We start from the raw sequence: 20,318 nt of genomic DNA, 5'->3' as shown, positions 1-20,318 counted from the left end.
AGTGTGGTCCCCAGATGAGCAGCGGCAGCAGCATCCCCCAAGAACTTGCAAGAAATGCAAATTCCTGGGTTCCACCCTAGCTACAGGGGTTCTTGAAGCCTAGGCACAGTTTCTAATTTTTTATTCCTTTGATTCAAGTCCTCGGTTCAGGAAGACTGGGGTAACTTTGATGGGTTTTATTTGAGGGGAGTGAGCGAATTCAACTCTTTCTAGTCCTTAAGTCCCTCTCCAGTAGCCTTCTTCCCCAATCCTTTTGATCTACTTTTCATTTTCTTTTTCCTCACCTCTCCTTTCCAGGAGTAAGGATGACTTCTCAGGCCACAGATAGTGAATTTGACCTGACAAATATTGAAGAGTATGCTGAAAATTCTGCACTTTCAAGACTGAATAATATAAAAGCCAAAGGAAGAGTGAGTTATGTGACATCCACAGAAAATGAATCTGATCCACAAATCCTAACATTTAGGCACATTACAAAAGCTCAAGAGAAGACAAGAAAACGACAGCAGCCTATAAAACTAGAGCCTTTGGTAAGTTCAGAAACCATTGTTTTAGCCTCTGTAGCCACAGAGGAAGTTGCAAAATTGCTTTGGAGGATAGAAGTTATTTCCAGACTCTGAATTGACCAAGAAGGAATGAAAAGCTAAAAGATAATAACTGTTTAGGTAGTTGTAAATACGGTAAATATTTATTAAACAAATATTAAGTTCTAGGCACTGTTTAAGTTGAAGGATACAGTGGTGAACAAAGTTTTCAGGCAGATAAGTCCTCTCTAGGATTATGTACAATACAGATACTTAACTATGTATGCTATTAGTCACTTTTAGATATTAGGGTACCATTTAACACTGAGAAGTTTAGTAAACATGTTATATTTAGTTATATAGTTTTATTATTTTCAAAGTACATGCCTTTGTATTTAAAAAAGTGTGTGCATGTTGAAAATACTTAATTTTTAGAAACCATTTATGCCCTTGGATAATTATAAATGCATGTAGAGAGCCATGAAAGCGAAAAAATTAAAAAGTGAAAGTTGTCCTCTCCACCTTTAGATGTTAGCTACCATAATTAGTGGAGTGCCCTTCAGACTGTTTTATGTTTATTCAAATGTTTATATTTGTATTTATAAACATAGACAGTTTTAAAGTAAGATTATACAATACATACTGATCTCCAAAGTGCTTATTTCACTTAAACATATAGAAATGTTTCTAATTCTTGCATAGAGTAGTGTCTTTTCTAACAGCTACACTGTATTTTGTTGCATAGAGGTGCCATAACATAGTACTGGTTAACTGGTCTCATATTTATGTGAGCTCAAGTAATTTCATTTTTATTTTTTGTTTTGCTTTTATTTGGTTTTGTTTATTTTGTTTTTATTTTGCTATTTCAGATAATGCTGTGTTGAATGACATTGTCTTTATACACATCAAGATACATTTCTAAAAACGGTATCTTTAGGTCATACGTACATTTTTAATTTCAAAAAACATTACCCAGTTGCCCTCTAGAAATTTACCTTTTCACCTACAGTGTATGAGAGGGCCTGTTTGCCCACATCTTTGCTTGGTGCTATCTTTTTTTTTTTTTTTTTTTTTTTTTTTTTTTTTTTTTGCTACACTGATATGTTAAAAATGGCATCACATTGTTGTTATAATTTGCATCTTATTAATGAAGTTAGGTGTATTTTCATTTTTCATCACCACATATATTACTTATTATGTGGATTATCTGTTCATAACCTTTGTCCACTTTAAAATTAAGTTGTCTTGGGCCGGGCATGGTGGGTCACGCCTGTAATCCCAGCACTTTGAGAGGCCGAGGTGGGCAGATCACCTGAGGTCAGGAGTTTGAGACCAGCCTGACCAACATGGAAAAACCCCGTCTCTACTAAAAATACAAAATTAGCCAGGCGTGGTGGTGCATGCCAGTAATTCCAGCTACTCGGGAGGCTGAGGCAGGAGAATTGCTTGAACCCGGGAAGCAGAGGTTGTGGTGAGCCAAGATCGCACCATTGCACTCTAGCCTGGGCAACAAGAGTGAAACCCCATTCAAAAAAAAAAAAAAAAAAGTTGTCTTTATCTTATTTTTAAGTTTTTAAAAATATATTATGGATATTAATCCTTATTTCATTGTTTCTCAAACTTAAGTTTGAGTACTGATTTCTCTTGAAGAAAAGCATTCTTGATCCATAGTGCCAATTTATTTTTTATTTGATGTTACTTTATGTGAAAAAACTATTACACTAGGAATTAATTCTAATTCTTCATAAACAAATTGACACCTTAAATACAAAGAAAATACAAAACCAATACAAATGGAATCAACGCAAAATGCAAGTCACCACTGTTGTTGGTTTGACACTGAACCTTCATTTGCATGGTGGATGTGGCACTGACTGCTGCCCTCTTCTTCCCCAGGGTTCAGTGTGCCTGCGCCACCACATGTTGTGTGGGACACCAAGTCCTCCTCCCCATTTTTCTCCCATGGAATTCGTGTGAAACTTTTTACATCTATTTCTCTCCGACGTATTTGCCTTCACTTGACAAAAGTGTATCACTAACCGTTGATGATTAAAGTTGTTCAGCGTGTCACCAGTGTCATCCACTCATGTATATTAAAAGTTTGTTATGTGCCTACTCTGTGCCAGGATTTGAGCCATGCTCTGAGGAATGAACAAAGCAAATGAACAAAAATGAACAAAGCAGACAAGATTCATGTTGACATTCTAGTAATTCTAAATAAGCAGACTGAACAATTTCATCCAGTGATAGTAACTATTAAGAAAATAAGCCAAACGCATTGGCTCATGCCTGTAATCTTAGCACTTTGGAAGGCAAAGGGAGAGGGTCATTGAGCCCAGGAGGTAGAGGCTGCAGTAAGCTTTGCTTATACCACTGCACTCTAGCCTGGGTGACAGAGCGAGATCATGTCTACAAAAAAGAAAAGAAAAGAACACATGGACTGTGGTAGAGACTCAGAAGAGACTACTTTACATTGGGTGACTAGAGAGGTCTCTCTGAGAAGATGCTATCTGAACAAGTCTCAGCCAGCAGCCTGTATCAACTGCCAGACATCTGCAATTTAGGCAGAGCTCAGTGGGAACATCTTGCCTCTACTCCACTGGGCACCAGCTGAGGTATTGATGCTGTCCCCACTGAGCTCTGCCTAAATTACAGAATTTTTAGCAAAATAAATGTTAGTTTTTAAGTTGCTAAGTTTGAGGCAGTGTGTTATATACTAACAGATAATTTGCACAGTATAAATAATACATGAATAAAATAATTCATACAATATTTAAAAAAATAAGGAAAAAAGTGAAAATGACTTGAAGTTTCACCATGCAGAGAGAAAGTAACTTAATAGTCAAGTGACTAATTTCACATGTGTGGGCATCTGTAGTTTGACTTCTATTTATAGAGTTGGTAGTGATGTATTTTTGTTATTGACTTCCCTCCTCTCGACTACCTTCTCCTCTCCCTTTCCCTTCCCCTTCTTCTTCTTTCTATTCTCCTCTTCCCCCCTGCTTCTTCCCCCTCCTCTTCCTTCTTCTTTTCTTCCCCCTCTCTCTCTCCCCTTACGTCTCCTTCTCCTTCTCTTTTTCTTTTCTACTCTTCTTCTTTTACATTTTTTCCTTACCTCCAAATTCCCCAGTCTCGGACTCCCTTTTCTATGCCATCTAACATTGACAAAATCTAGCATATGTCCTTTCTCACCTTTGTCCATGCTGAAACAATTTTATACAAATTTATTTGTAATTTTGTAACTTTACAAATGTATGAAACTTACATTTGTAATTGTATTTATTTGTAATATTTTCATCGTACAAATAGATACAATACTCTGCATCTGGCTTTTTACACTTAGTGGTGGCATAGCATCTGATTGTATGAATATTCCATAATTTACTGAATCATTCTCCTCTTTTGAGACATTCAGGTTGTTTTGCCAGTATTTCAAATGGTACAGTAAAATTATATTATCCTTTTGTACTGGTGCTTATATTCCTATGAGATAGGGCCCTGTGAGTGGTTTTGTGGAGTTGATGAAAAAATTACATATATGTACAATTATATTTAATTATATATTAATTTCCATATAACTATATTTAACATATAATTTTACTTAATTCACACATATTTTACCTGGAAACAAGTTTCTCAATCCAATGCACACATGTTGCCTAAATTAAATTGCATTTTCACCCTTAACCTATAGTTTACTATAATCTCTTTCAACTTTTTGTTGCCTGATCTGCATAGGTGAAACTGCACCTTCACACAGGTGCTAGTGTTTTTACCTGTAATTTTTTTAACGTTCATTTTAGGTTCAGGGATATATGTACAGATTTGTTACATAGGTAAACTGATGTCATGGGGATTTGTTGTGTAGATTATTTCATCTCCCAGGTACCAAGTGTAGTACACAATAGTTGTTTTTTCTGTTCCTCTCCCTCCTCTCACCCTCCTCCCTCAAGTAGACTCCAGTGTCAGTTGCACCTCTCTTTTTGTTCATGTGTTCTCATCACATGGCTCTCACTTATAAGTGAGAAAATGTGGTATTTGGTTTTCTGTTGCTAAGTATGATGACCTCAAGCTCCATCCGTGTTCCTGTGAGGAACGTGATCTTGTTCTTTTTTATGGCTGTGCAGTATTTCATGATGTATATATATATCACATTTTCTTTATCCAGTCTACCAATAATGGGCATTTAGATTGATTCCATGTCTTTGCTATTGTGAGTAGTGCTGCAGTGAACATACACATGTATGTGTCTTTATGGTAGATCAATTTATATTCCTTTAGGTATATACTCAGTAGTGGGATTGCTGGCTTGAATGGGAGTTCTGCTTTTAGCTATTAGGGAATCACCACACTGCTTTCCACAATAGTTGTTATTTTTTATTTTTTATTTTAATTTTTTATTATTTTATTTTTCATATTACAAATAAATACATCTAGCTTTTTACACTTAGTGGTGGCACAGTATCTGATTGTATGAATACTCCATAATTTACTTTTCTATTATTTTTTATTTTTTAGTAATAGCCATTCTGACTGGTGTGAGATGTGAGATGGTATCTCATTGTGGTTTTGATTTGCATTTATCTAATGATCAGTGATATTGAGCTTTTCTTCATATGCTTGTTGGCTATGTCTGTGTCTTCTTTTGAAAAGTGTCTGTTCATGTTCTTGGCCCACTTTTTAATGGGCTTGTTTTTTGTTTTTGTAGATCTGTTTACATTTATTGTAGATTCTGGATATTAGACCTTCAAAGATGCATATCTTACAAATATTTTCTTCCATTCTGTAGGTTGTTTTTTTACTCTATTGATAGTTTCTTTAGCTATGCAGAAGTTCTTAAGTTTAATTAGATCCCATTTGTTAATTTTTGATTTTGTTGCAATTGCTTTTGGTATCTTTGTCATGAAATCTTTGCCAATTCCTATGTTCAGAATGGTCTTGCCTAGTTATCTTCCAGGGATTTTATAGTTTGGGATTTTACATTTATATCTTTAATCCATCTTGAGTTAATTTTTGTATATGGCGTAAGGAAAGGGCCTATTTTCAGTCCTCTGCATATGGGTAGCCAGTTATCCCAGTACCATTTATTGAATAGGGAGTCCTTTCTCTATTGCTTGTTTTTGTCAACTTTGTCAAAGATGACATGGTTGTACGTGTGCAGCCTTATTTTTGGGCTCTCTATTCTGTTCTGTTGGGCTACATGTCTGTTTTTGCACCAGTACCATGCTGTTTTGGTTACTGTAGCCCTGTAGTACAGTTTGAAGTCAGGTAACATGGTGCCTCCAGGGTTCTTCTTTATGCTTAGGATTGCCTTGGCTATTCAGGCTCGTTTTTGGTTCCATATGAATTTTAAGATATTTTTTCTAGTTCTGTGAATAATGTCATTTGTAACTTGATAGGAATAGCCTTATATCTGTAAATTGTTTTGCACAGTATGGTGATTTTAATGATACTGATTCTTCCTATAATGGAGAGCATGGAATGTTTTTCATTTGTGTCATCTCTGATTTCTTTGAGCAGTGCTTTGTAATTTGGCTCAAAAGGGATTTTTATCTAAAACCAAATGCAATTTAACTGAAAAGTTAACTGCTGTTTACTTAATCTCAAGCCTTTTTTTCTTAACCCAGTATATAAGAGACTAGCTATTATCATAAACTCATAATGCTTAGTAACAAAAAGCCATTATAATGAATTATTCACTTTATTATATTAAAAGCTGGGGTTTTATTGCCATAATTTGCAGTTGGATAGCCTAAGATAATGCCACCTATTTTTTTAGATCTTCAATAAGTTATGGCTATGAGAAGTGATTGATGATTTGGGGAACTAATGATTTTGGTGGGAGAATTGTGCACTTCTTCCCATAGTAGCAGTATTAGTAAATGATGGGGGTTTATAATGGACAATTAGGGAGTATATGATTTCATACTTCTGAGCCTTTTCTGTTGTAATTTATTCTTGTAAGTATTCATTGATAATTTCAAGTATAAAATTAATGGAAGCTAGGTAGAAAAGTCTTACTCAAGCAATAGGCCAGAGACAGGCAATGGTGGTAGTTAACTATTAGGACTGCATCTTTGATAGGAAATTAATCCAAGGAGATCAATTTCCAACAGGAGAAAGAGTCCAAAGGTAGTGAGAAATAAAACAACTTTATATGAATGTTTAAAACATTAACATGTCTATTTCCCAAAGCCAGTGCTAAAAGTCTACCAAGATCATAAGCAGCCAGAATACATACATGAACAGAACCGACTTCAGTTAATGGCTGCCGGAATCCTTAAACCTCCAGTAAGCATAGCAAAAAAAAGTGTTGTCACATCATCTACTCAGATTCTTGAGCATCAAGATGCTGTGAAAAAAATACAGGTATAATATTAAACTACTTAATTGATTCTTTTAACTTAATTTGGTTTTGTATAGATTTGCTAACATGCTTTTAACTCATAAGAATAGAAGCAAAGTCATTTTCTATAAGGTTGCATAATGAGTTTGGGAAATACAACATTTCTTCATTCTTCCTGTTTAAGGAAAATTCTTACAATGGAAGAAAATCATAAAGGAAACTTTCAGCAACTGTATGGTGCCTTCTGACCTTCTCTTACATGGTAAAGAAGACATAATGGTATTTTGAAAGTTATTATAACTTTTTTGAAATTTTCATCACTTTTACCAAAACTGGTAATCTTTGAAGACCCTGGTGAAGGGCAATAAAATGGAGATGAAGCCAGCTAGAAAGACAATTTGTGTAGACAACTGGTGAGAGTTGTAGAGTGGGGAAGTTGCCTTGAAAGGCATAAAGAAATGGTAGCTCAGGGAAGAAATCACCAGAGCTTGCCTTTAAATGAATATCTCTAGATAATTAAAGAAAAAAAAAAAACAGTAAGGGGAGAAAATGTGAAAGGCATACCTGCAGTAAAGATACCAGTAGAGCCAAGATTTCTCTGAGCTTTTGGTTGAGAGGGTAACTTTGACAGTCACACATTTGAGTGCTGATTTGGGTCCAAGCATTGGATTAGAACTGCCAAACGTGCACAGTTGAGGACAAGATCTGTCCTCAAGGATTTCAGAGTCTAGAGGTAGGTAGGTGGACAAATGAACACTCAACACAGTGGGGTATAAGAGCTCTCCTTGGTTGTTTAAGGTACAAAATAATGAAAAACTAAATAAAAGGGACTCTTACACCTGGCTGTTGGTGGGCCAGTCAGTGAATAAAAAGCCACCTTTGGGAGTTGCACTAAGCTGAGAAGAATGAGTGGAAAGTTAATGGAATAGATAAGATGAGAGAGATTGGAGCTCGAGGAGAAAATAGATGGGCAGGAGCTTACTTTGGGTTTGGGTGAGATCATCCTGAAAGAATGAAATCATATGATGAACTAGATGGAACTATAAAGCCTCAGTTACTATGGTGTCTGTGAAGGGGAGCCAGAGGGAGCTCTTTCTCCAGAAAAGATCTGAGCCAGGAAAGATGTAATTGCCTGTAAATTAATTCATTTGGCATAAAGAGTGCTTCAAAAATTTGAATTTAAAGAAAAGGAGAGAATATGTGTAGACATCTGGGATAAAAGTGGGGCTGAAAAGGAATCTCAGGTTGTGAGCTGTGCTTCCTGGTTGTAGCTGTCACTCAGTGAAGAACTCAGTAAAGAGTTAGGAATTAAAGAGAGATATGGAAAAGGGGATGTGTTACATAAAATAAGAAAGGTATTTATTCTGAGAAAAAGGTAATTTTTTTCAGAAATTGATTTATCAGAATGAGTTTCAAATAGAAATGCAACAAGGAGGATTTCCTGGGAGATAAAGGAAGGCAGGCTGGAAAGGAAGTTGGAGGCCTCTGTTAATTAAGGAAGAAATTGACTTATCAAATTGGACTGAGCATCCATCAGAGAAGAGTACTACATTGTACAGTTTATGAATAAATGCTTTCTTTATTTCCCACCCCCAAATCTGAACCTATGTTACTGCTGAAGACGTAAATCACATTTTCCCGCTGAGTTACATAATGAGAAATTAGGGCTCAGAGGAAAATATGTAACCCTGTTATGGAAGAAGTCTTCCACTTAGAATGCGATAAGACTTTTTAAAGATTAGAACAAATAAAATAAATACATTTTTCTGTTAAAACAGTAACACTTTAGTCTCATAAAAATACTAAAGTGGACTAGCCCTTGTTGAAACATTGAGATAAGGTGATGTGTGTTTTCTCTGGTTCAGGTTTGGCCTATTCATTCTTAGAAGAGAACAATGTTATTGCTGTCGTCCCTAGCCAAGAAGTCAAAGACACACATTTTACCTTTTAAGTTCAAAGATGTGTTTCCTTCAGCTCTGAACTTGTTAGGCTTCTGTCAAACTGCTATTGAACAGGGTATATTTAATCAGAGTTGGGGTATAATGTTCCCTGTGAGTACAAATTTTCTGGAGAAGTCGTTCCACAGAGCTTGTAGTAATAAATCCCTGCAGAAATGGCAGCCTCTGCCAGCTATGTTAATAGGCAATAAAATACTCATGCGTATATTTACAGTAGTTATTCAACAAAGCAGGTCTACTATGGTGACTCTTATCTTAAAGCCAGTTACTCCTATACGGTCAGAGAGGCAAGGTGATGACCTTTGGAGTTAGTGTCAAATTTCTTCAAACACAGTGATCAACCTCCTCCACGGGAGGAACAGATGTGGGTGATGCCACCTAAGTTTTTTGGGGGGGTGTGAGTGGCACTGAGAGCACAGACAGTGAAGCCCAGAGAGTAGAGCAAAGCTGGAGTGTGTAGGCATGGCACGGTGGGTGGGACTCAGCCTTGCTGCTCCAAGTGTAGTCCATGGTTAGCAGGATCCAAACCCCTGAGAGCAGGTTAGAAAGGCAGAATCTCAGGTTCCACCCTAGTTGTACTGAATCAAAATCTGCATTTTAGTAAGAACCCCAGGTTATTCACTGCACATTTAAAGTTTGAGAAGCACTGGCCTAAAGAACAGGCAATATTAGTTGATAAAATCAGTGCTTCTCTAAGGCTATTGCATAGTGATTCTCAATACTCAATATAACCACCCCTCATATTCACAAAGAAGTAAAGTTATTATGAGTTATGATAGCAGCTGTCCAATACTTCACTCACTGAAGAGCATCAAGGCGGTCAGAACAGAGGGGGAGGTTGGGAGGAGAGGCCCTAGAAAAGATAGATGCAGAGCAACTAAGCAAGGAGGGAAGAGGGTTCCCATGGACATCAAAGACCTGGTAATATTTTGATGCAATAAACATTGAGTTAAAGGAGAGGAGAAGGCAATGGAAGCTGAAACTGGGACTGCTTTGTGGAAAAAGAATGGGTGTCTGGATAGGGAGTCCTGAGAAGGAATATGACTGCCTAACAATAGTTTGAAAATTTTCAGTGCCAAAATGCTTGCCTTTGAGCTCTAGACATCTCATGCAATATGGCAATTAGTCCTTGAAGGTAATATTTTGTCACTCTTGTGTGTGTGCAAAGACTCATACTTTGTTTTTCAAAAATTGGCTTTGTTTAGATTCATCAGCCCTGTGTTGAGGTGTTCTCTCCCTCTCCTCCTAAACTGCCACGTACCGGTACTGGAAAAAGAGGTCTCTTCGGGACTAGGTCTTCAGCTTACCCTAAGTACACTTTCCACGACCGAGAAGACGTAGTTAAAGCCAACATTCGTGATCCCTTGCAAATCATTAAAATAATACGTGAAAATGAACATCTTGGATTTCTTTATATGATCCCTGCAGTGCCAAGATCATCCATTGAATATGATACATATAATCTAAAGTGAGTTCTTTTTTATGATGCAATTTCTTTAACATAAAAATTACAAATAAGATTGCACATATTATTCATAATTGATTGGATATTAATGATAGTGATATCAAATATAATTTTGGTTATTCAATGATAAATGAATCCTAATCACAACAATTTTATATTTTTTCATGTATTTCCCTTTATCTATTTAGAAACATTATCTATCTTATCTGCACTATTGAGCTTCTCGTATATTTATGTAACATTATGCCATATATTTTTAATCAGTATTACAAATGTATTTTTGATATTTTATGATTACTGAGGAAAGAGGATGACAATATATAAAAAGTAGATGACGCACGATTTGTTTTTCATGTTATTTCATCTTTGCTTTATAGAGTAGAAATAAGGATTGTTTAATAAAATGAGCTTGATAACTTAGGGATTCATATAGATGAATAATATACACACACTTACTTTCTCTCTGTTGTTGCCACACATTTGTTGTTGATATAATTGAAAGTCACATAATTGTGAGTCTGAAAGTTGCTTTAAAATACAGCACAACAGATAATAGTGGAACTTAAAGATGATACTGGCTTTCTTCTGTTATTTAGTTGGGCTGACAGCGGTTCTTGAGACAGTCTTTTCTTGATGGTGATAATAGTTTAGCTTCACCACCAAATTCATTGAGCTACCTTCCCCATTCACGGCTCTCTTATTCTCCCTTATTCGGCACCATAGTTTCAATTGAGAAGGTGACACTGAGGGCAGCTCTCCTGCTGCAGAAAATGGGTAGAGAAGAAAAACTTTTTAATCAAAATTTAAAATGACAGATTTGTTGTAAATCTTAAAGAGCTTAACAGGAGTAAGCAATAACTTGTAGGAAGAACAGAAATGCTTATGAAAATGCAATCGTTCAGCAAAATTTGTTGAGCATAATCTCTGTAGCAGGAACTGTTTTACGTGCTTGAGACACATTAATAAACCATATCAAAATTGTTGCCCTCATGGAACTGACATTTTAGCAGAGGATGGCAATAATAAACCATACATGAGTAAATTATGTAGAATACTAAAATGTGATAAGTATTGGAGGAAAAAAAATATATTTTTATGCCGTAGATACTCAGGCGAGAAAGAGACCAGGGATGATGATGAAGTGGTAAGAAATAGGTCTGCTTCTGAAAACAATTTGAAGGTGAAGCCAATGGGATGTCTTTACAGATATTATGTAGGGTAGACAACTAGAAAGGAGTACAGGATGAGTTTAATGATCCAGTTGTCTGAGCAAGAGGGGTAGAGTTGCTATTGACTGTGAACAAAGAGGACTGGGAGTACTGGGGAAGAGGCTGTGAATTAACTGGGGTGGTCAGGGTGGGCCTCATTGAGAAGCTGTCATTTGAACAAGGACTTGATAGAGAAGAAATGAATTATGTGGTGGTGCAGTTATGAGCATTCCAGGCAGCAGGAAAATGAATACAAACGTCCTGAACTGGGAGCAGACCTGGCATGCTCAAGGGGCAAAGAGGAGGCTGGTATGACTACAGTAGAGTGAACAAGAGATAAAGGATGTATCTATAGCACAAGACCTTGTTGGCTACAACAATGGAGAACCATGGAAGGATTTTGGACAGAAAAGTGTCATGATCTGATTTACATTTTTAAAGGAACCATTCTGGCTGCTGTGTGAAGAATAGGCTTTGAGGAAACAAGGGCTGAAAAAGGAAGACAAATTGAAGGCCGTAGATACTCAGGCGAGAAAGAGATCGGGGATGATGATGAAGTGGTAAGAAATAGGTCTGCTTCTGAAAACAATTTGAAGGTGAAGCCAGTGGGATGTCTTTACAGACATTATGTAGGGTAGACAACCAGAAAGGAGTACAGGATGAGTTTAATGATCCAGTTGTCTGAGCAAGAGGCATAGAGTTGCTATTGACTGTGAACCCTGAAAATCTGAGACAGTTCTCAGTTAATTTAGAAAGTTTATTTTGCCAAGATCATGGATGTGCACCCATGACACAGCCTCAGGAGGTCCTGATGACATAACATGTGCCCAAGGTAGTAGGGGCACAGCTTGGCTTTATACATTTTAGGGAGACATGAGACATCAATTAATATGTGTAAGATGTACGTGGGTTCAGTCTGGAAGAGTGGGACAACTCAAGGCCAAGATGAAAAAACTCAAAGCGAGGAGGGGGCTTCCAGGTCATAGGTAGATAAGAGACATTCCTTTGAGTTTCTGATTAGCCTTTCCAAATGAAGCAATGAGATATGCATTTATCCCAGTGAGCACAGGGGTCACTTTAAATAGAATGGGAGGCAGGTTTGCCCTTAGCAGTTCCCAGCCTGACTTTTACCTTTAGTTTAGTGATTTTGGGGCCCCAAGATTTATTTTCCTTTTACAGCTGAGGCATAGAAGACTGAATGGAGCAGAATCATCAGGGAAAAATACTTGTTTGGGTTCGGATACATTAATTTTGGGATGTCAAAAGGAGAAGAGATGGTAGACGAAGGAGAATTGGGGTAAAAAAAAGACTTTTTCCAACATGAGATAATTCATTTTTTTTAAGATGGAAGAATTAACATATAATGTAATTTAAATCCCTTCAATTAAAAAAAAAACCCTTAATGGTATTGTCATTCCTACGACTACTTTACTCCCTTTTATAGTTCTTTGTAAGTTTTTGGTGAAGAACTTGTAGATCTTAAGTGGAAACTGATGGAAAGTGGGTTATTTGGTGATTTTAAAACATAATTCTTGATTCATATGTGAAAAATATTTTCATAGTTTTCAGGAAAAAAAAATCATCTAATAACCCAGATATCAAAGGGTGCTATTTGTGATGTTCATTTTCCACTGTGAGAAGAGCCAAATTTTGCCCCATGTAGAACTGATTCTCATCTACTTACCAGCACAAGCTAAAGTATTGAAGAGGAGACTGAAAACTGCTTTTGTTCAGTTCTGAGATTTATTTGTAGACTAATGAGCACTTCTACTAGGGAAATTGAGTTGATGTTTTATGCTTTTTGAACTCACAGAAGTGACGCTTAATAGTAATATGTAAGGTCTTATTTGAAAAGATATTTTGGAATCATGGTTTGTTATCATTATTGCATTTTAGGGTTTGATGTTAAATTTTCCTCCCTAACTTGAACTTGAAATATCATAAACCTTGTGAGTAAAGACAATTATTTGGATGCTATGGAGTTGGCAGCAGCTAAACTGGAAGTTAAACATAGTATATACTGTGTCAACAAGATGAGGTCATGTTATACCAAACTCCTTTGAAAAGTAATGTGATAAAATAACTATAAGGCTGTGAGTTTGCTGTTGAAGAATGTCTTCACTACCCAACAAATGTGGTGAAGCTGTGGAAGCATTTTTTTATAATCTTTCAGTCTAGAGCAATAATCTGTCTCTCTGATAAGTCTATTGACTTTTTTCAAGAAAAATATGCGAACAAAATGCAAAATAATACTTCTCAGTATAGAACTGAGTAAAGGTGAAATTGAGATGTAAACTATAGAAATCATTTAAAGTTGCACTTCTTATAGCAAAAATGTTTTTGAAACAATATGTTATGCTATTGCTGAAGCACCTATGGCAAGGTATGCTTAGAGAGAAAATAGAATAAGTTATAAGTTATTTGCAAAATTCGCTTATTAACTAACTCTATGCACATCACTATAAAGTGTGCTGACAGGTATTTTGCTTTAATCACAAATGTGCAATGCAGATATCAGTGTTTGCCATAAATACAGTACACATATGAGAAAAATATGCTTGACAATTTTTTTCCAGTTATCACTAAAAACCTGTGCTTTAGAAGAGTTTTTGCTATGCAGAAGCTCTTTAGTTTAATGAGATCCCATTTGTCAATTTTGGCTTTTGCTGCTGTTGCTTTTGGTGTTTTAGACATGAAGTCTTTGCCCATGCCTATGTCCTGAATGGTACTACCTAGGTTTTCCTCTAGGATTTTTATGGTATTAGGTCTAACATTTAAGTCTCTAATCCATCTTGAATTAATTTTCGTATAAGGATTAAGGAAAGGATCCAGTTTCAGCTTTCTACTTATGGCTAGCCAATTTTCCCAGCACCATTTATTAAACAGGGAATCCTTTCCCCATTTCTTGTTTCTCTCAGGTTTGTCAAAGATCAGATGGCCGTAGATGTGTGGTATTATTTCTGAGGACTCTGTTCTGTTCCATTGGTCTATATCTCTGTTTTGGTACCAGTACCATGCTGTTTTGGTTACTGTAGCCTTGTAGTATAGTTTGAAGTCAGGTAGCGTGATGCCTCCAGCTTTGTTCTTTTGACTTAGGATTGTCTTGGAGATGCGGGCTCTTTTTTGGTTCCATATGAACTTTAAAGCAGTTTTTTCCAATTCTGTGAAGAAACTCATTGGTAGCTTGATGGGGATGGCATTGAATCTATAAATTACCTTGGGCAGTATGGCCATTTTCACGATATTGATTCTTCGTATCCATGAGCATGCTACTATCAGAGTGAACAGGCAACCTACAGAACGGGAGAAAATTTTTGCAATCTACTCATCTGACAAAGGGCTAATATCGAGAACCTACAAAGAACTCAAACAAATTTACAAGAAAAAAAACAAACAACCCTATCAAAAAGTGGGCAAAGGATATGAACAGACATTTCTCAAAAGAAGATATGCATACAGCCAACAGACACATGAAAAAATGCTCATCATCACTGGCCATCAGAGAAATGCAAATCAAAACCACAATGAGATACCATCTCACACCAGTTAGAATGGCAATCATTAAAAAGTCAGGAAACAACAGGTGCTGGAGAGGATGTGGAGAAATAGGAACACTTTTACACTGTTGGTGGGATTGTAAACTAGTTCAACCATTACGGAAAACAGTATGGCGATTCCTCAAAGATCTAGAACTAGATGTACCATATGACCCAGCCATCCCATTACTGGGTATATACCCAAAGGATTATAAATTATGCTGCTATAAAGACACAGGCACACATATGTTTATTGAAGCACTATTCACAATAGCAAAGACTTGGAATCAACCCAAATGTCCATCAGTGACAGACTGGATTAAGAAAATGTGGCACATATACACCATGGAATACTATGCAGCCATCAAAAAGGATGAGTTTGTGTCCTTTGTAGGGACATGGATGCAGCTGGAAACCATCATTCTTAGCAAACTATCACAAGAACAGAAAACCAAACACCGCATGTTCTCACTCATAGGTGGGAACTGAACAATGAGATCACTTGGACTCAGGAAGGGGAACATCACACACCGGGGCCTATCATGGGGAGGGGGGAGGGGGGAGGGATTACATTGGGAGTTATACCTGATGTAAATGATGAGTTGATGGGTGCAGCACACCAACATGGCACAAGTATACATATGTAACAAACCTGCACATTATGCACATGTACCCTACAACTTAAAGTATAATAATAATAAATAAATTAAAAAAAAAAAAAAAAGAAGAGTTTTTTCATTTAGTTGTGAGCAGGGATTTAGACTGCAAAAGGCATGTAGGAATCAGTAGTGTCTGAGCACTTAGCAAGAAAGGTTTGCCCTGCTCGGAGACAACATTCACATACAACAGTAAACCTCTCATTTTTGACTTAGCATTGACAGAGAGTGAAAATTGTAGATCTCCTCAAATCAAGGATACTAACTGTGCACTTTTCCATGGTCATACAGTGCAATAGCAAGTAAAAGATTTTATTTCGATCATGAAATATGCAGGAAATGAAGAGTAAGATTTAAAACATTTTGTGAAACTAATAATACTAATGAAGACCATTTCTATGATTTTAGGGGGCTTGCTCAAGGGTCATGTCTTAGAGATATGTTTAATATTTTGAGTAGATAACCTATCACGTTGGTGCCAAAATATTTTGAAGATAAGAATACAACACTGGGATTTTGGGCTGACTGAATTCTAGTGTATATGACAAATGTACCTTAGGACAGATTTGGCTCTTTCCAGCCTCTTATGATTTTACTAGTTGGAGGAAAATAAAAATCACATTTAAACTCAAAAACCTGAGGAGATATTTCCAATCCAAATTTCACCAAAGAGCTGATAAGAATTTGTTTGCTTCCATTTTCTAAATTGAAACACCCAGCCTTGCAGCTTTATAGCATAATGTACTTGTTGGCTTACCATCTGATTTAGTGCTAAAAGCAGACTCCAGTGAAATCATCAGAAATTCTGGATCCATAGATTGTCTAGAGGTCCAGAACTATGTGACAGAAGTTCTAGTTACATGGTCTCATTTCCAAAGAACTAAGGTTGTTAACATCTTTTAATTTTTTTAAAAAATCACAACGGGGAAAAGGAACTAGCTGTGTGTGAACCCTCATCTGTGGCTCACACTACCCGTCATTCAGGTGGCTAAAGAGAAACTTGTTATTAATTTTTTAAAATTATGGCTTATATTTATTATTTTAAAATTTGCAATGAGACCTTCCCAAAATTTACATAAAACTGATGGTCTGAGTGAGTATCAAATGCCCAGTCAGTGGTTCCAGATGCTAAGTGTTAAACACAGCTATAAAGCAAAGCTTCCCAAGATGAGAACGGCAGCCAACCAAGTGACTTCCGGTGTGCCCTAGTTGTTTATGGTGGTAAAAACTAATTTTTTAAAAAAGACGCAATCACTCAGAAATTTACCAAGGGTGAAATTTTGTTTTTCTAATATTTGTATGATTACTTTGTTAAACTTCCTGAATTCAGAAAATATTTCCATGAGTAAGACTGTGTAGCCCCCTCTGCCAGAGAGCAGCTCTGTAGTGGGAACACAACACAGCCTCTGCCACCTTCCTGTTGAACCATCCCACTGAGTTTGATTGTTACTGTAGACACTTCCTTTAGGTTTCTAAGACAAACTCAGTTTATCAGCAAAACTCTTTGTTTTGTGTATGTGAGAAACACAAATCCTTGTTCAGTTTTTTTTAATTTCATTTGCTTTTTTTTTGTTTTCCTATTGACACAACATTAGGTGTTCCTAAAAAAATAAGCAATTGGATGTTTCTGATTATTTTTTCTTTTCTTTTTTTTTTTTTTTTTTTTTTTTGAGACGGAGTCTGGCTGTGTCACCCAGGCTGGAGTACAGTGGCGCGATCTCGGCTCACTGCAAGCTCCGCCTCCCGGGTTCACGCCATTCTTCTGCCTCAGCCTCCTGAGTAGCTGGGACTACAGGCGCCCGCCACCTCCCCCGGCTAGTTTTTTGTATTTTTAGTAGAGACGGGGTTTCACCATGTTAGCCAGGATGGTCGCGATCTCCTGACCTCGTGATCCACCCGCCTCGGCCTCCCAAAGTGCTGGGATTACAGGCTTGAGCCACTGCGCCCGGCCTGATTATTTTTTCTGTCCTTTCTTTCCTCTTTTCCTCTTGTTTCGTTTTTGATGTTACCAACTGGGAAAAATCTGAAGTTTAATTGAATTTCATAATGAATTGTTTTTAAAACTTAAAAAAATTGTTTTTCAAAGCTGAATTTTCAAATTCAACTTGGGAAATGAAATGTTTAAAATGGTTCTCATGATTTTTTAGACACTGTTGTGGATTTGAACCTAAAGAAAGATTATTAAGTCGAATAGAATAACATATTAAACATTAGAAATAACATTTCTTTATTAGAAAACATATTCTAATAAAATTATCTTGGTAAAGAGCACTGTAGGCTTTTGTAATTTTCAAAGATGTTTTTGATCCTATATGAATGTAAGTAATGTTTATTTTTTAAAAAAATTTATACTTTTACGTCTTAAATTAATGAAACCTATATACCAATACTTTATATTTTCTTACCACATCCTTGAATTTTTAAAACATTTTAAATCATTTGCTGATGTTAAGGTCTACAATTCTCTTAAATGCTTTATGGTAATATGGATTTAATTTTGACAGATATTTATCTTTTTGCTCATTTATAAGGAAAATTTTCTGTTAAAGCTAGAAAACTATCAGATCTATATGGCAAACACAGCAGTCAAAAGAGATGAGAAATTAGGCAGCATAATTAAGCTTATCTCAAACTTAGATTTGTAAACTACAGTAATAGACCTGTCCTTTTGCCTAAATATCTTATTTGTATAAAAATGTTACCAGATTAATCAGTGGTGTCAAACAAGTTATTTCAACACTTTATCAGAAATATCCACCCCACCCAGAAAAGGGTTTGAACTTTTAAAAGCATTACGAGAACAAAATATGAAACGAATTTCTGTTTTTAGATTAGTATCAACTAAAGAAGCTCAAGAAGCTAGGAGTGCAAGAACACATAATATCTAACATCAGAATGAATCACTATTGTAGAATTGTGATTTTACCAGCTTGTGTGGAAGTTTTTTATACTACTTGGAACCAGAAAAGCAAGAAAAAAAAATCAATAACATTATTAGTAGACCAACATATTAGATGATATAGATAATCATAATCCAAGACATTATTAAAGTTTTATTGCAATATTTAATTGCATATTGATGAATCTATAGACATTAGTAACTGCTAGACAGCACTATTTAGAGTCTCTGAGGTGAAATGTCTGGAATAACTTTGTTTAGAAAGAAGAAAAAAAAATCTCTGGGGATTAAATATTCAAGGCAAATGAGATATTATGAAAATACTTCTTAAAAATGTTTGTTACAACCAAGGTTTACTCTGATAACACTGATATTCAAGTAATATTTTATTTGCAGAGGGACTTCCATATGTAAATGGTTTCCTAAAATTATGAATTACGAATTTTAAAATATTGTCAAAATGATGTCTATGATAAAATCCAAGCTATCAACCACATAACCATTTGTTTTTAGCTTTCTACAAAAAAAATGAGAACAGAATACTATTTTTTGTTGTTTCATAGTTAAGTGCATTGGCAATCCAAAGGATGAGTTTTATCAAGAATTGGGAAGTATTTTGCAAGTGATTCAACTTTGCAGATTTAGTAAAGGTTAGTTCTTGGCTACACACCTGGGTTGCTTAATTGACATTTGACCACCTGAATAGCTTAACTGAAAAATTATAGCAGCTGCCAGGAAATATAACACTTACTGACAAAAATTAGGAATTGACAGCAAAAATTCAACTTGGGAAATGTAATGTTTAAAATGGTTCTCATGATTTTTTAGTTGCGGACTTGAACCTAAAGAAAGATTATTAAGTCAAATAGAATAACATCTATCTGTGTTTGAGAGAAATCTTCACCATTGTTTCTAAAAATTATTACAGGAAATGTCAACACTGCATCAAAGAAAGACAAGTAACAACTGTTAGAGTTAAAGAATGGTGGTACTTTTGGTGAATAATTTCAAGAGAACAAGTTATCCAAATTTTGGCTAGTGGAAAAGGGAGTTTTTATATATTAGAGACAAAACAATAAATAAATCATCTTCTGCCATTTGCTGCCTGCTACTTTTACAAAGTTTCTTAGGAGTGGTGACTATCAAGAACTTGGACAGATCATTCATCATGTCTTGATTAGACATGAGGTAGCTACTTCAAAAAAGTTATGGTCACAGCTGTGGTTGCTAATGAGCTAGACATAATTGGAAGTTTTATCAAATTAAATATTATATCCCTAATTTGGGATAATTATGTCCCAAATTAAAAATTATATAATCCCACATATTATGTGCATTGTGTTTAGTCATACTATATAAAGAAATTGTAATTAATGTCTTCACCAAGCCCCTGCAGTTTATATCCGTGTGCCTTATAAAATGTTATCATTGCATGGATTTTATAACATTCAAAGTTTGAGAAGCATTGTTCTAGAGGATTGTAGAATGATTTTCTCCTGCATGAGAATCTGACCTTTGGCTAACCCCACAGCTCTGTGCCCCTGACAACCTAAAAAGAGTAAAATGTTGATTGTTTATAGGCAACATTGCTTATGATAAAAATGACATCAATTAGTAAATTATAGCTGCATTGGGAGGAACTAAGAAAGAATTATAAATACCTTATGGGGAGTCATAACTTTTGACTTCTCATAATTCAGATTATTTTTTTTTTCTGAGCATGTGC

The 20,318-nt window shown here is 35.8% G+C and overlaps 1 protein-coding gene across 1 annotated transcript in view; it reads left to right on the top strand.

The window, feature by feature from the left end:
• The window catches only part of DNAH6 (dynein axonemal heavy chain 6), a 367,549-nt gene that overhangs the window by 51,393 nt on the left and 295,838 nt on the right, over window positions 1–20,318 (top strand). Inside the window, exons 2-4 of the mRNA XM_005575454.5 lie at window positions 298–530; window positions 6,720–6,893; window positions 10,034–10,296. Coding sequence (XP_005575511.2) covers window positions 306–530; window positions 6,720–6,893; window positions 10,034–10,296 — 662 coding nt within the window. The 5' untranslated portion in view covers window positions 298–305. The remainder of the gene's footprint in view (window positions 1–297; window positions 531–6,719; window positions 6,894–10,033; window positions 10,297–20,318) is intronic.

This window comes from Macaca fascicularis, chromosome 13 (assembly GCF_037993035.2).
Source record: "Macaca fascicularis isolate 582-1 chromosome 13, T2T-MFA8v1.1".
NCBI lineage: Eukaryota > Metazoa > Chordata > Mammalia > Primates > Cercopithecidae > Macaca > Macaca fascicularis.
This window is presented reverse-complemented; position numbering and strand designations above follow the sequence as displayed.